Raw genomic sequence first — 15,767 nt, 5'->3', positions numbered from 1 at the left:
ACGGTACCTAAAGGCTTTTATTACGAGCATTCCCCCTCACTACCCTCAGGGATCAGAAGTCAGACAACCATTGAGAGTTTGGACTTGGTGGTCGTCACCGTGCTGGCGGGTGGGGACTTCTCCAGGAGGCCTTTGCTATAACTGGCCCGCAGAGAAGCTTGTTCAGAAACCCCAGGGGCGGTGGCATCCTCCCTGAAGGATACAAGCAAAGTCATACAGAGACGAAAAACATCCCTTAGGTAACTGGCATCCTCTAACCCAGGACGTTTAAAAATGGAGACATTTAAAAGCCTTAGAATCATCTGCAGAACTTTGTTTAAAATGAAGAGTCCGGCTCCACCGTCACACACGCTGCCTTGGGAGGCATACAAAATGGCTGAGCGTCTAAGCATGTTCCTCTTGGGTTTGCCTAGGTCATCTGAGGCCACATTTTAAGAAATGTCCTGAGAGTTGAGGACATGGCTTGGTGGGTCAAAGGCTTCCTTTTTAAGCATGAAGACCTTAAAATACGCCCCCTCCCCCGGCCCCAGCGTCCTCAGGCCTGTAAGCCCACAGCTGGAAAGGTGGAGACAGGTGGATCTCTGGGGCTCACTTGGCCACTTGGCCAGCTCCAGACCAGTGAAAAATTACTCCAAAAAGTTGGCCTCTGGCTTCCACAAGTACAGCATGAACACACAATACTAATAGCTAAACTGTGTAAAATTAAGGGGGACAACCTTCCTAGAAAGGCTGTATGTTTGCACACCACTTGCACAAACACATGTACATTCCTGCGTGTGCACACACACACACACACACACACAAATAGGAAAAGAGACGGTTAGGTGTGGCAATCCTAGCACTTGGGAAGCAGAAACATCAGGGTCTCTGTGAGTTGGAGGCCAGCCTAGTCTACACAGGATTCCAGGCCACTCAAGACTACCTAGTGAGACCCTGTCTAAGGAAAGAGAGAGAAGTATCACTCCAATTCCTACGCCGACCCCATGCCTTTCAACCAAGTGTCAAGTGTGTAACAAAGAGCTTTGGCCTTTTGTGTTGGCTCTACCTAAAATAACTAATCTCAGGACAAATGCAACTCCTGGCATCCACCATCCACCTCTCCCCATTACCCTATGTAAGACATATATACCTAAGTGCATTAAGTGATATCTGTATACATAATATATATATATGGAGAACAACAAGAAAAACTTTTTTTCATGGTGAAGAGGAGGATCAGGGCAGCCTGCAAAGTGAGACATCCCCATGCCAGCCTATGGACCAATCCCTCCTTCCCCTTAAGCGATTTTACTGGTATCAGCTCAAAAGCTGAGGACATCCACATTGAGCCCGGTCTCTTTCATTCCCCTCTGCACCATTCCCAGCTCTCCTGCTCACCGAAGGTCGCTACCCCCGTACGTCTCCTTGGGCTCCTTTTTCCTCTCTTTCTGGAATCTGATCAGGCAGAATGCGGTGACTGACAGCAGCAGCACACCCAGGAGCACCCCAATCAGAGTCCCAGCCACTCGGCCTTCCGATGAGTCTAGGGAGACAGGACCATCAGAGCTGCAGAAGTTTAGGCCCACCTTCAGATAGAGTTATGTAGTCTTCCCAAACCCAGACTTTTGGTCAGGCCTCTACCCAACATCCCCTACCAGTCACAGAGAGGATCAGCTCACAGGAGGCACTGCCCATCTGGTTGCTGGCCACACATTGGTAGGTGCCGGAGGAGGTCAGGGAGAGATTGGTGAGAATGAGCTGGCCAGACACTTCATCTAGAGAGCGAGAAGGAAGTCTGCTACCGTGCATTCACCTCACAGCCCACAACACCACCACAAAAGCTTATGTGGTTAGTTCTCAAAACAATCTACCAAGAAAGGTCCAACCTCATTTGATTCGTCAGAATCCTGGCTCAGAGAGGAGGAATTTGAGAAAACTCAGAGAAGAACCTCAAAGCCACTGGAACTTGTGTGCCCTTGCCACTCCACACAGCTGCCTTCACAGAGGAGGAGCTACATGCACAGGAAGGTGATAACAGAAGGAGAGTAAGTGCTCAGGTCCTGGAGAGCAGCAAAAGTCTTAATAACTAAGCATCCATCATCTAGAATAGCTCTAAGCTGACCCGACCACTTTCTGAACTCCACTTCTGCCTCAGAAGGCAGAGAACACATAGGGAATGATCTAGGGGAGGAGATGTGCTGGATGAAAGGGTTTACTGGGACTGTAGCTACAGAACAGGGCATCTGGAACCAACAAAATGAAGCTAAGGCTTCTAGATATACAACTCCAAAGAAACCCATCAAACATTGGAACCAGTCTAAGCTACTGGATAGTTGCCTCTCTAGGAAGTTTGGAAGCAATTTGTAACCCTTAAGAAACCTCCAATAAATAGACAAGTAGGAACTGTCAGCCTGTTTCCTACCCTGTGCTCTCTTCCAGGCTATCAGGGGGACATTTAGCTTGAGAAGTGTTTCCCAAGCACTAGCAGGAAGACAGACGAGAAGGCATCAATACAAGAAAGAAGGAGGGAAAGGGCCTTAGTCACAAATGGATGTGGGATATGGGACTTAGATAGCAGCAGATCTTACGTCTCCAATCTTGTCTCTCCTGACCCCTGCCCCACACTCTCACCTTGAACCATGCTCCCAGGAGGAGGTGTAGGAGAAGATCCGAGACGGACCCAGTTGTACACTGGTTTGGGTGCTCCCTGAGAAGAGCTGCATCTCAGTGCAGCAGAACCTCCCACAGAGGTTTGCCCACTCCGGCTGCATATGGGGTGACTGGGGGGCACTGCAAAAACCACAGAACCTCAGTGATCCTCTAACCCCCAGACCTGTTGAGTTCAACACTTCCTATTTCAATAACTATGCCAAATAGTGGTCCATACGGCGGAAGTGATTTCCACTGCGGGGAATTCTGAGTCATAGAAAGGTCTTCCTCATGCTAAGCCCAAACATGTTGCTAATATAATGCCAAGTCACTGATTCCAGTTCTTGCTATCCGGGCCCATAAAGAGAAATTATTTTTTTCTCCACATGAAGGCCCTTACAATATTTGAATACACAGGTCACGCACCACCATCTTAGGCCTTCTCTCTTTCCTATAATCACCCCTGTCTGCTTTTAAAACTTCTTGTTCAGCTTTGAACAGGCTCTGATTTATGCTGGGGTGGAAGCTTTGAACACAACGTGGTACTCTGTTACAGAGAGGCTTTGTTCCTCTAATGGCCACTTCCCTTCTCTCTCGCTGACTTTGGGAGGGACAGAATCCAAATCTGAGCTACCAATGGGAAGTTCCTGAATGATAGTGTTAGTAGAACATGATATGACTCAGCATCCCCATATTTGGTTCTCCCTGCCCCCTCTTTCCACACTTTGATACTAAGCCACCCAACGCAGCAGCCACCCGCATGTTAGGACTGCCTATCAGGACTGAGCGGGTGGGGTTTGGCAGCTTAGAGAACACTTCCAGGGTTGGAGGGTGCCTAGCGCATCCTCGACATGCCTTACCCAGCACAGTAAGGTTGATTATGCCCAACCCATTGGTGTAGAAATCTGGTGGGTTGTTAACATTGCAGAGGTAGGTTCCAGTGTCTGAGGGGCGGAGGTCAGTCAGTTTCAGCGTAGCCACTCCTCCTGTGGGCGGGTTGTGGAGAAGGCTGGCCCGGTCTGCTTTAGAGCCAGTGGGATACAGATGGCCATTGGTGAAATAGAGAATCTGAGAAGAAGCCCAAGGTACACATGTCCCCTTTTCAGACACAAAACAATGGGCAGAACAGTATACTATCACGCTACCTCCGATTCAGTGAACTTAAGTTACTGAACTGAGCTACATTTGCATAGGGGAGTTGAGACCCAAGGGAGGGGGAATGCGGGGCCAAACAGACTGAAGGCTCAGACGGCAGCCCCTCTCCCCACCCTTCACCCTTGGTGAGCCCTCAGTCCCTAGACAGCCCCAGAAGGCACTCTGCCCTCCACTCACAGGAGCAGATGAAGAGATGGGCTTCCCAGGCTGCACAAAGCTCCACTCCAAGGCAAAGTTGTCACCCACAGACGTGCTGTAGCTGCAGCTCAGCGTGGCCATCTTGCCCATTGGCATGCTCAGTGGCTCAGTGGGCACAGTCACCTCCACAGCTAGCCCTGGGACTGAGGACCCCAATCCCACAGATCTGAAAAGTCTGTTCCACACTACTGTGGCTGTTTAGAGGCTGCGCCTCCCTTGCTACAGCACAACCCCCTTCTTCAGGTCAACCCCTTCTCTCCTGAAACTTGAGGTTTCAGGGAGGGAGGAGCCCTCGGCCCAACCCGGCTTTTGCGGGTAAAAGGTCCAAGACTGGGCCAGGTATGAGGATGTATTGGCAGAAAAGGAAACAAGAAAAGGCCCTGCACTGGTAAATCCTGAGACAAGACAGGCCAAAACCATTAGCTTGCCTCCCCACTCCACTCTCCCGGCCTTCAATGCCCCCTTCCCTCCTGGCTGCAGGTACTGAGCAGGCCTGAGCAGCCCTGCCCTGCCCCCAGCTTTCCCCTTGGTTCCCCCCTCCCAGCCTCTCCTCACCACTCAGGCCCAGACAGGACCAGCAGAGGAAAGCCCCCACCAGGGCCCAAGCCATGGCCATCAGGGTCTCCTGGTCCTGACGTCCTGTCTGTCGGTCTGGAGGGCGTAAGAGCGCTAGGTCTAGGAAAGCCCGAAGGGCAGCCGCCTTGTGTTGGGCAGGAGAGAAACTGCCTATCTCAGAGCAAACAAGGGCAAAGGCGGGCACCCTCAGGTAAGGAAAATGCTCCTCCCTCCCTCAGGCCTGATTCTGGGATACTTCTTCCTCCTCCTACCGCCAATTTCCAAAGCTTTCAGGGCCAAGGGAAGGAGCTGGATTGGTGTGGGCACCCTCAAGACAAGGGTTCAGAACCGGAACTCTAGAAAGGAAGTGTCTTTAGCAGAGGAGAAGGTATCCTGATACTGACTGGCCAATGATGTCACCTTGGGAGCTGGCAAGCATGCATACTGGGAGCTAAGCTGCCCTGGAGTCTTCAGAGATTCTTTTCCCACCACTTGCTATGGTAAGAGTCTCTCCAGGGAAACTATACCCACTTCTCCATTCCCAGAGACACTGGGGACAGAGAAACTGAGATCTGAAGCCCCCACACTTGGTAAGAAAGAGCAGGGTGGTATTAGGAATCAACCTGCAAGACATCTTACGTCTCTCTTCAATCGACAAAGGGGACTGCTACCCCAGAGGCAGGAAGGTATGTTTGTTAAAGATCCAGTGGCACGGGAAAGGAAATACAAGTTAGTTCCTCTCCTCCATTCTGCAGGGGAAGAGCAATGGGGTGCGTGGAGACCAAAGCCCAGGGCTCCAGAGTTCCAGCAGCAAGTGCCCCATTCATCACCACCTCCTTGCTTTTCAGACTAGATGAGGGGCTCCTCAGCCTCAGACCCTTGGCACCTTCTCTTTCCATATGACCGTGAATGACCCTTCTACCCTTCTATAGACTCTAGAAGAACTATAAGCCAGTAAGACCTGCAGTTGTGTAAAGCCTCCCAGATGCACAACCTCATAGCCTCCTGCAACTCAACTTCTGAGAGGCCTTAGTTAGCAAAAAGTGATTTGATTACTTGTCCATGCAAATACAATGTATCTTTATTGAAATTTGCAAAATGAAAACAAAACAAAACAAAAAAAACCAAAAAACTAAAAACACACCAATTTCAAGTTAGTTTTTAAAATGTCTTCCCTATCCCCTGCTCCAGCAAAACCCAGCCAAGCCAGCAGGACAGGTTATATTAATACAGGGAGCTGGAGTGGGCAGCAAAGGACAGCATTAGATAAGGGTGTTGTACAGATCACAGAGCCAGGGGCCTCACTGACTAGCAGTCTCCCCCGGAGCCCTTGGAGGGGAGCCAGTCTCAACAGCATTCTCTGGTTTCATAGAGGGAGGCAGGGAAGAGGTGGGGCCTACCCACACACACCCCCAAACCCCAATCTCAGGTCCATTTCCTTTTTCTCTTTTGTCCCAGATTTGGTCTTACTGAGGCCCAGTATTCCAGCACTAAAAAAAGTTGGGGCAAAGGGCTGGAGGTCTAGAGTGTGGGTATCCTCCCAAGATTCAGTCCTCTATGCCACAGGCGACCTTTATAGGAAGGTGAGATACCAGATTTAGGTAATGAGTGAGTGCCTGGCCATCACACGAGAGACCCAGCCTGACTCTGTGCAGGCACCATCACGGGCACAGCACCCATGCGGCTCAGAGCAGAAGAAGAAACCCCACCTGGGCTCAGGGATACTGCCTGAGGTGGGGGCCCATCTGTCCTGGGCAGTCTTGGTGAGGACAGGGCCTGGCTAGAGACACTGGGTGTGGGAGTAAACGTGCCAGGTCTTGGAGGAGCCGCCTTGGGTGGCCGCAGAGCTCGTGCTGAGGTGACAGAGGAAAGTGTCCCATTCTTGGAGATTGTGTCTGAGCCTTTGGTCCAAGGCAAAGTCCGGGGAGCAATGGCATCTTCCCTGGTCATCAAATAAGTAACACGTCAGAAGGAGAAAAGGGAGAAGAGTTTCTACATGCCTGTCTTACACATATGACTCCCTTTCTTTCTGCATTTAAATCCTCCCATAGGAATACCATTACAGCTACTTCCCACCTTTCCATTAAAAATGGTAGAGGCCTGAATCCCCAGATGCCAGAGAAAAGCCAGAAGAGTCCTGGCTACTCAAAGACCAGGAACACCTACTTGATATCATTGGCCAGCTCCTCCAGGGTCTTGCTCCGCCGTTGGTACAACAGGACCAGTCCAGCCAGCAGCACCAACCCAACGAGAGTGCCCACAATGGCTCCAGCAACCACTGCAGCTTTAGACCCTGAGAAATCCTTATTGTCAGAGAGGGGACACTTATCTCTTTATTATCCACTCCAGTTCTACCACCCTACTCTCACCATAACATTCTCCCTTCTTCTCTGTTAGGATGGGAGTAGAAAGCTGCCAAGTAGGAAATGGCCAGACACTGACCAAACATTTGTTCCTGCCTTTGACCAAGTCCAATTCCCTGTCATGTTTCGATGAGAAGCCCCAGCAGACAGGCTTCTTCTTTCCTGGGAAGCCACCCATTGAGCAGAGTTCTTCACCAGACTTACCCCTCACTGACCTGTCATCACTTCCAGGGTCACGTTGCACTGGGCGAATCCCACTCTGTTTTGGGCCTTGCAGACATAGACTCCAGACATGGCAGTGGAAAGGTTGGTGAGCTTCAAGGATCCACGGACAGCATCTTTGGACACAATTTAGCTATCAGTCCAAAGACCAACTTTTCCATTAAAAAGCATGTATACCATGCCCTACTTCTGAAATGTCCTCTTTGAGTCCCTGAGAGCCACTGCTTCTCTGTGCCCTTCTGAGTAGGAGGAATGTGGCAGCACTCTGGGCTGTGCAGATGGGCTAGCTCAATGCCTGCTCCATTTCCCGTCACTCAGTGATCCCAGCTGCTCTCTGAACAGAAGTGCTACACAGAAAAACCAAAACACCAGTTTGGCATTTGTTTCTGAAAGGCTGTGTGAGGGGAGGAGGGGACGGAAAGAACATTTGACTAGAACTAGGAGAGCTGGGATCCCAGATGTCCATGTGACCCTCGTGGGTCCCCACTTCTTCATCTGTAAAATGGGGACAGTACTCCTTACCTGATGGGGCTGAGAAGAGTGTATAGACTAACCATGCTGACCCTTTCTGCTGACTCTATGCTGAAACCTAGCCTGAGCTCAGTTCCTGTACTAGCTTGGACTTCCCAGGAAACCTACCCACTGAGCCCTTTTAAATTATGATGTAATCAAGCAGGGCATGGTGGCACATGCCTGTAATCCGAGCACTCAGGGAGGCGGAGGCAGATGGACCTCTGCGAATTCGAGGCCAGCCTGGTCTACAAAGCGAGTCCAGGACAGCCAAGGCTACAGAGAAAAAAACACTTGCCAGGTAAGCCCGGCCTCCTGAATTTAATCCCCCCAAAACACAAACAAAAGTGGAAGGAGAGAACCAGCTCCACAAAGCTGTCATCAAGCGTAGACCAGGATCACACACCTATCGTGTACACACACACTATAATCCTCCTCATCATCATCATAGAGAGAGAGTAATACTTTAAAATGTATCTTCAAAAACAATGTCCATGAAGCTGGGTGTAGTTAGAAGCGTACGCCTTTAATCGCAATACTTTGGGAGTCAGAGGCAGGCAGATCTCTGTGATTATAGGGTCAGTCTGGTCTACATAGTAAGTTCCAGGACAGCCAGAAATACATAGTGAGACCTTGTCTCAAACAAAACAAAACAAAATAAAAAAAACTCCTGCCAGGTGTGGTGGCTTAGGGCTGTAATCCCCACAGAGGCAGGCAGATTGATGTGAGTTTGAGGCCAGCTGCTCTACAAAGTGAGTCCAGGACAGCCAAGACTACACAGAGAAACCCTGTCTCAAAAAGCCAAAAAGAAAAAAGGAAACGAACAAACAACAATAAGAAAAACCTCCTGCTGTTTTAGACAATCAAAAACCATTGCAAAGCCTCAGATGTAAGTAATGATCTTCTGAAGTCATCTAATGCTTCATATTTAAAATATTCCAGTTGCTGAGTAACTTAGTGGTGTTAGCACTCAAGAGGGTAAGGCAGAAGGATCACTAGTTTGAGGCCAGCCTTAGCTATATAGTAAGACTCTAACTCAAAAACCAATGAAGCCTGGGGGGGGGGGCATAGACTTCCTGCCCTTCATGCACAAGGTCCTGAGTTCAATTGCTAGCTCTCTCCCCTCCCTCCCTCCCTCTCTCTCTCTGTCTTGCACAAACACACATACACACACACACACACACACAGCCCCCCAAATATTTTTATAGCTGGTATGTATAACTCTCATTTTACAAGCAAGAGAAAGGGAGCGGAGTCACAAAGTTCTTGAGTGGCAGGACTGTAACTTGAAGCAGGCAGTTTAGCCCCAGACCTCAGTAACAGTGCACAGAGTCTCAGAAGCACTGGGCTCAGTACCTACGAACATAACATCGTTTTCACCCTCTTTCCATGTCTTCTTCCTGTCCCCTTCTGTAATGTCTGCCCTTATCACCCCATTCTGTGAGGTGCCGCTCATCCTTGCCCATCTTCAGCTACTATCTCAGTGACTTCCAGAAACTCCTTTACCTAAGGCCGGTCCAAAGAAGACCTGGGAGGACGGGGCCAGCTTCTCCCACTGGTATTGCGCTGTAGGCTTACTCCTGGGGGACTTGCAGTTCAAGGTCACATTGGTCCCCACATAAGGTACACCCTGTAAACTGCAGGATGGAGGAGCTGGAGGAACTAGAGAAGGGAAGATAGGTTAAAATCCGTATGTTAAGGACCCATAGGTTCTCCTTCCCCCGTTTGTTGTATTCCACATTTCATCCCCAGGTCTTATAATCAGCCGCTTGAGAGGAAGACCTCCTTGGCTTCCCTGTGCTGGGGTGGGGTGGGGGTGGGGTCCAGAGATGTGCCCTTCTTACTCACCCAGCACTTTGAGCTCTATGCTTTTGCTGCTGTGGCCCATACTTGGGCTTTTACCATCTTGCACGTTGATGGAACAGCGGTAGGTCCCAGAGTCCCCCTCTTGAAGGGCCTCCAGCCGCAGGGACACATTCCGAGTGGTGACAGAGTGGACCAGGGAAACCCGAGGTATATTTGACAGAGCTCCGTTGATATAGGACAACACCTAGTGGGGCCGGGACATCTGTTACGAGTATCCAATGAATCTGTCTGCACACGGGCTCAGCCTGTCTCCCTCCTCCAGAAGGAACTTCCACTCCAGCTTGGACCCTTCTTATCTGAACCCCCTTTCGTCCATCTTCTCACCCACTCTTTCACAACTCTAGGCAATTCTCACTTCCCATGTGGACCATATTTTCTGCTTTTATGGCAGCTTTTAGGGGAGTACCACAGAGGGAGAAGAAAGGGCAATGCAAGAGGAAGTGTATATGAAAAAAAAAATTAGATTGTAGATTACAATCTAAGTTAGACCTAACACAGTTCTTTTTTAATTAAAAAAGGTAAGGCTAAGAGGATAGCTCAGTCTCTGACATCCGTGTCCTTCAAGCATGAAGATCTGTATTCAATCCCCAGAACTCATGTTTAAAAAACAAAACAAACAGACAAAAAAAAAATTTTTTTTTTAGTATGGTGGAGCACTTTTTTTTTTTTTTTTAACAGCATAGAGCAATTTGTAAACCACTCGAGAACAGAAGCATCTGACATGACTGGGACAGAATTGGGATGGCAAAGCGAACTGATATTCATCATCTAATAGGTTGGAAGAAGCTACATACTCTTCACAGACATCCTCCAAAGAGTCAATACAAGACCATTCATCAACCTAGCACACCAAGTGTGTTGAAGTGGAAACGATGCAACGAAGAAAACAGTTCTATTAGAAAGATCAACGCTTAGCAGGGAAGCGGTGGCACACTTACAGCACGAGCTGTAATCCCAGCACTCGGGAAGGCAGAAGCAAGTGGATCTCTGAGTTTTGGAGGCCAGCCAGGGCTACAAAAATAAATAAAATTAAAAATAAAGAAAAGACCAACACTTTTTAAAAAAAGGGTGAAACACTTTCATTTCTTCCCCTTGAGCCCTTAAAACATCTCACAGGCTTGTCCTAAGAACTGACTTTCCCCCCTGACCCCTTCCTAAAAATCCAAAGATTATACTGGCCAGGGTCATTTTACTCCCCGACCCCTGACCAATTTCTAGACACTGATACGGGACCGTACAGGTGGGGCACTTACGACCCCGAAGCTGGAGAACCACACACAGGCAGCCTCCGGGGCTTGCTGGCTGCCAGCATAGTCCAGTGTGAGCTTCGGGCTGCTAGGATAAGTTCTCAAAAAGTGAGAACACCCAAAGGCTAACTTCTGGCTTTCCCATGCCAGAAGTACATGAGCGTGCACACATGTACACGCATCAGCATGCATACACATACAAACATGCACACACACACACACACACAAATATAAGTGGGGGATTGACCTAGTAGAGTCCTTGCCTTGACCTAACGTTTGCAGTAATCCCTAGGCTCCATACCCAGCCCCACATCATCCCAGCCCTCGGGAGGCAGAGGCAGGAAAACTAAAATTTAACAGCCATAGTAACTGTAGGAGACTGTCTCAGACAAAACAAAACAAGGCCAAGTGTGTGCCACATCCCTTTAATCCCAGTACTGGAGGCAGAGGCAGGCAGATCTCCAGAAGCTCAAGGCTCGTCTGGTCTACATAGTAAGTTCCAGGACAGCCAGGGCTATACAGAGAGACTCTGTCTCAAAAACAAACAAAACAAGATCAAATGACTTCCTTGAATACATCTTCCAAGACAGTGCAAGGAATCCGTAAGAGTGAAGGAATCTGAAAACGGTTTCATTAGCTTCTGCATAAAAGAACCACTGAGTGCCTGTGTAGTGGAGGAACAGAGAGGCCGAGTGCTGGAAGGAGATCCTACTGTCTAGTTCTTACAGAAAGAAAGAATTTAGGGATTTGAGTTGGCAAGATGGCTCACTGTTGATAAAAGCACTGCCACCAAGCCTGCAGATCTGAGCTCAATCCCGGAAGCCAAATGAAGATAGAAGGAAAGAACTGACATCTCAAAGTTGTTCTCTGACCTCCGTGCCGGCACCATGGCCCACACAAGCCCACTCATACATAGACATGATGATGAAGATGAGGATGATAAATTTTGCTTCAAAAAAAGAAATAGAGGATGTGGCCCGGAAGGCAGATGGATCCAGGCAGAGAAGTGGCCTGTACATGACAGTATCTCAAGCCCAGAAAATGTCAGCAGACAGCACGTTGAGCTCTGAAAACTGGCGATGCAGGCCATGGTGTGGGGTGATCTTAGCACTCAGGGGAGCAGAGGCAGGCAGGTCTCTGAGTTTTGAGGTCAGCTGGGTACACAGGATGAGACTGGGTCTCCAAAAAGAAAAAGCTTGTGTTTTACTCACCCCGTGTTCCTTCTATTCTGAGCCTTACTTCCCCACCTCGGCTCCTCCCTTCCCCCTCCCCCCGCTGTACGCCTACCTCTACGCTGTCACCTGTCACCGTGTTTTGTGTTGTGGCTTTCGCAATGAAAACCATCACTGACACTGTCACCCCATTGTCACCCATCCTCATTCCCTGCCAGCTCCCCCTCCAGCCCTAGGTTGTCATTGGCTAAGCTTTCCCCCCTCACCTGGGCCAGTTCCTTCCCTTCTTGTTCCAAGAACCAAATCACGATGGGCTCCTCCCAGGGTTGGGACGAAGACTCCTCCCGTGTCATCGTGTACCAGGCAGGAAGCACCACTTCTTGTCCCTCTATGGCCTCTAGTTTGTTGAGGCCGGTGGGGACGTGCAGCTCCAGCTGCGCCAGTGAGAAGGAAGCTGAAAACAGCAAGGAGGTGTGAGCTCGTCCGAGGGCTGGCTCCCTGGTCAGCTGAAGACCCTGCCTAACATCCGTGGCTTCAGGGAGAAACATGTGCCTGGAGGAGTGTTTCTCCTCACTCCGACTTCTTGGGTGTAGAGTGGGGGTGGGGCCCTATTCCTAGGAATTCCTTCTAATCAGAGGTGCAGAGTCTGCGCAGATTCACCGTGAAGAGGGGGGAGATTCCAGGAGGCAAGGCAGACCCACTTTTGGTCCACACCTAACATAACACACTTGTTTCTCCGATCTCCTTGGTGAAAGGCAAGGGAGAATGGAGATGCCAGCCCAGGTCACCCGGCCTCCTCACGCCCGAGGTCTCAACCGGATGGCAGATCCCGGTGGCGGCTGCTTAGTTGGTTACTCATTAACCCCGCGGCTCTTTCTGAACCCGGGGTGGGGAGCGTGGCGCTCCCCAGCTCCCGCCCCAGCTGGTGACGGGAGAATCTCAGGCCTCCGCTTAGTCCCGCTGAGTCAGCCCCCCCCCCCCGGGAAAACACACCTCTGAGACCCACTCAAACCCTCAGGGACACTTCGGGGGTCCTGGTTATGCCGCTAGGTTGTGGGCGGTGAGGATGGGAGGTGAGGACTATCCTCCCCCAAGTACAAAGCTTCCCCGGCGTGCGGTCGGGTAGACGACAGGGGTGTCCTGTCCGGTTAGGGGGCGCACAGACGGCGCTGCGACGCCTAGAACAGTTTCTACCCTCTGAGAGGAGAACGGGCTTGGAGAGCTAAATACAGCCTTTTAGGAAATAACTTTGGTTTGGCGCAGAGCGCGGCCTGGGAACACCAGCGGCTCTGGTCCCCGGCCCCGCTCTTCCCGGATCACAGCACTCCGCGCGCAGTGCAAACTGCCGCCTTGGGGAAGGTGAGCGGGGCGGGCGGCGGGAGCTCGGAGGCCGCAGACCGTCTGCGCGGGCCAAGCCAGGGCGGAAGGTCCGGGAGACCCAAAGCCCACCGAGCCAGGATGCGCGCCTCCCCCATCTTTTCCCGACCGCGTCTTAACAGAGGGCCCCTATTCCTTGTCCTTCGTGGCACCCCCCACCCCCACCCCTGACATTTCCTGGCGGGTCCCTGCGGTCGGAGCAGGAAACTTGTGCCCGCCGATAAGACTGAAGACAATGAAGTTGGGGCCGCTGGACCGGAGGCGCTGCGTTCGAAAACAACCCCGCCTTGAGAAGCTCCACTTCCCTCCAGGGACTCCGCCTGCAGGTTGTTCCGCTACCGCCAGGCGCACCTGGAGACCCCAGGCGGCGCCACTGTTGTTAAGGCCATTCAGGAGGGGAGAGCGTCTACCCCCTGATGGACTCCCAGCTTCCCTCGCTAAGGGAGCCCTAGGTGCCTCTTCCAGGTGCTGCGCTTGGAGTTTACGAGGTGGGGAGCAGGGGCTCGGGGATGAGATGCGGCGATGAACACACCAGCGTCGAGGCAAGAGCAAGGGGTCCTGAGATTTCCCCGCCCCCTGCTCCGGCGTCACTAGGAACGGAAGACACCGAACTGGTCGGACCTTTTGGTGACTAGGTACCTCAAGGAGAAAAATGGTGGGCTGGTGGGTTCCAACGAGGGACTGTAGAGCTGCTCAAGAATAGCATCATTTGGCCCAATTTGAGACCAGAGTCAGAGAGGAGGCCAAGGGCCTAAGCAGAGCGAATGGTCCCTGCTCCCTAGGGCTCCTATTTTTAGTTCCCCTCTTTCTCTGAGAAACTCCCCTTGTGGGCTTCTCACGCCCCAGGAGCAGTTCTGAGCCGCTGAGAGAGCACATGGAGCAGGAGGGCCGTATGGCCTTGTGCCTTCCCTAGGAGCAGCAAGCACATTTAACCCTCCAGAGGCAAAGAAGGGCAACCCTTCATGGCATGGCAGGAACCTAGGCTCTGGGTCTTTGATATGACAAACTAAGACTCAAAGATGAAAGAAAAAAAAAAAAAAAAGGAAGAGCCCATGGGTGACTTTCAGAGGGTGTCTGTGAGGCCCAGGCACCAACATAGGTTTCTCCTCCCTTGCTTGGCGACCGCCACTGACCCACCAACACAGTAAGGGCCATGCTGAGAGAGAATGCAGAGAAGAAACAGAAGCTGAGGTTGAAGATGCAAAAGCAGATCGGAGAAGCTGAAGGAGCGGGAAGTTCCCTACGCTTTGGACCTGGCTGGGAAGGGTGGAAGTTCATGAGACTCTCTGGAGACCTTAAGGTTTCATGCACTCGGCACCACTAACACAGAGACCAGGCTGAAAGAGACTATAGGTAGAAACAAGGAGCTCCCCCATCTCCCCCACCAGCGTCGTCACTGGATTGTACTCTACATTCTTCCCGGTCTCACCTGCTCTGACATCCTCCAGCCTGAGAAAGGAGTTAAAGCACAGGATTCCAAACCCAGACAGCAAAACAGCCTGGGGGCGGGGTGGGGGTAGCCTAGAGTGGACTCCCGTTCCTACAGAATCTCTTCTCTCGGGATGGAGCACTGGGCCGCCCCAGCTCCTGAAGCACTTGCTTCAGGAAGCTTCTTTCCTCTCGGACCCTTTGGCACCCTCTCCCTATTTTCCTTGTTCCTTCGGATCCGGGAAGATAAGGATGATGGTAGACCTGAGAGTAGGCTGTGTGACTAGTCTCAGCATTTGACCTCTTCCCGAATTTCCTGTGTCCAAATGACCTCATGGTCAGGCTTCGGGGACATCTCCTTTGATTTCCAGGGCAGGAAGCCGGAGCGATGAAAGAAAGGAACTTGGGGGGTGCGGGTGGGGGGGAAGGAACGCCGTGACGTTAAGTACTGGCTTGAAGTACTTGCGTCAAGGCCGAAGACCAGGCATTCCCCCGGGGATCTCACATCAGCTTGAATGTAGGGTTGGGGGCTGGAACTAAGTCCTTAAGCTCTTTAGCCACTGTCTCATCTAGTGCCTCAGCTTATCCGGCTGTGATGAGTGGGGGTAGCGAGCAGACAAGAATAGCTCCCACAACTCAGCCCAGAGGTCTCGCCTGGAGATGCCGGGACCCCCCTCCCCTACACCCTCTCCGCACCAAAGCTGGGAGCCGGTCTAGCCATAGAAGGGAGAAAATGTAGCACCAACCAGTGATGCCCAGAAGTGGAGGGTGATGAGCACAGACAAGAATGGCAAGCAGAAGTCCCATCAGATCCGCTTCCCGAAGTCCTCGCTGGGATCGGATTTACCTGATCAAAGACCCTCCGGGCCCGGGGTTTGACTCACCGAGGGTACTCAGTCCCAGGAACAAAACCCGCAGCCAGCGGGTCTCGGGGGTTCCAGCCGGGAGACTCATGGCCCTCGGTGGCCCGGAGTACTCAGGACAACTGGGGCACACGGAGCCTACAGGTGCAACGGCTGAGCCGCGGCAACCGAATGTGCACAGGA

General features: G+C 51.4%; 2 protein-coding genes across 3 annotated transcripts; both read right to left on the bottom strand.

Moving 5' to 3' along the window:
* Nucleotides 1-3: 3 nt before the first annotated feature.
* Nucleotides 4-5,483, bottom strand: Vsig2 (V-set and immunoglobulin domain containing 2). The gene is made up of 7 exons (XM_021638640.2): nucleotides 4,537-5,483; nucleotides 3,961-4,118; nucleotides 3,489-3,696; nucleotides 2,611-2,769; nucleotides 1,635-1,754; nucleotides 1,378-1,522; nucleotides 4-192 (listed from the first exon to the last, which is right to left on the bottom strand). Exons 1-7 carry the CDS (start codon nucleotides 4,595-4,597, stop codon nucleotides 60-62), a joined length of 984 nt encoding a protein of 327 aa, XP_021494315.1. The 5' UTR covers nucleotides 4,598-5,483; the 3' UTR covers nucleotides 4-59.
* Nucleotides 5,484-5,592: 109 nt separating this feature from the next.
* Nucleotides 5,593-15,738, bottom strand: Esam (endothelial cell adhesion molecule). Of its 2 annotated transcripts, none has more exons than XM_021638634.2 (7): nucleotides 15,606-15,738; nucleotides 12,183-12,370; nucleotides 9,480-9,681; nucleotides 9,138-9,293; nucleotides 7,115-7,237; nucleotides 6,703-6,829; nucleotides 5,593-6,478 (listed from the first exon to the last, which is right to left on the bottom strand). In XM_021638634.2, exons 1-7 carry the CDS (start codon nucleotides 15,673-15,675, stop codon nucleotides 6,160-6,162), a joined length of 1,185 nt encoding a protein of 394 aa, XP_021494309.1. In that variant the 5' UTR covers nucleotides 15,676-15,738; the 3' UTR covers nucleotides 5,593-6,159. The 2 variants fall into 2 exon arrangements, with proteins under 2 accessions (XP_021494309.1, XP_060227787.1); XM_060371804.1 differs by lacking the exon at nucleotides 15,606-15,738 and adding an exon at nucleotides 14,723-14,860.
* Nucleotides 15,739-15,767: the final 29 nt, after the last annotated feature.

The sequence above is a fragment of the Meriones unguiculatus genome, chromosome 1 (genome assembly GCF_030254825.1).
Source record: "Meriones unguiculatus strain TT.TT164.6M chromosome 1, Bangor_MerUng_6.1, whole genome shotgun sequence".
NCBI classification, from domain to species: domain Eukaryota; kingdom Metazoa; phylum Chordata; class Mammalia; order Rodentia; family Muridae; genus Meriones; species Meriones unguiculatus.
Note: the sequence above shows the minus strand (reverse complement) of the source record. Positions and strands in the feature narration are given on the sequence as shown.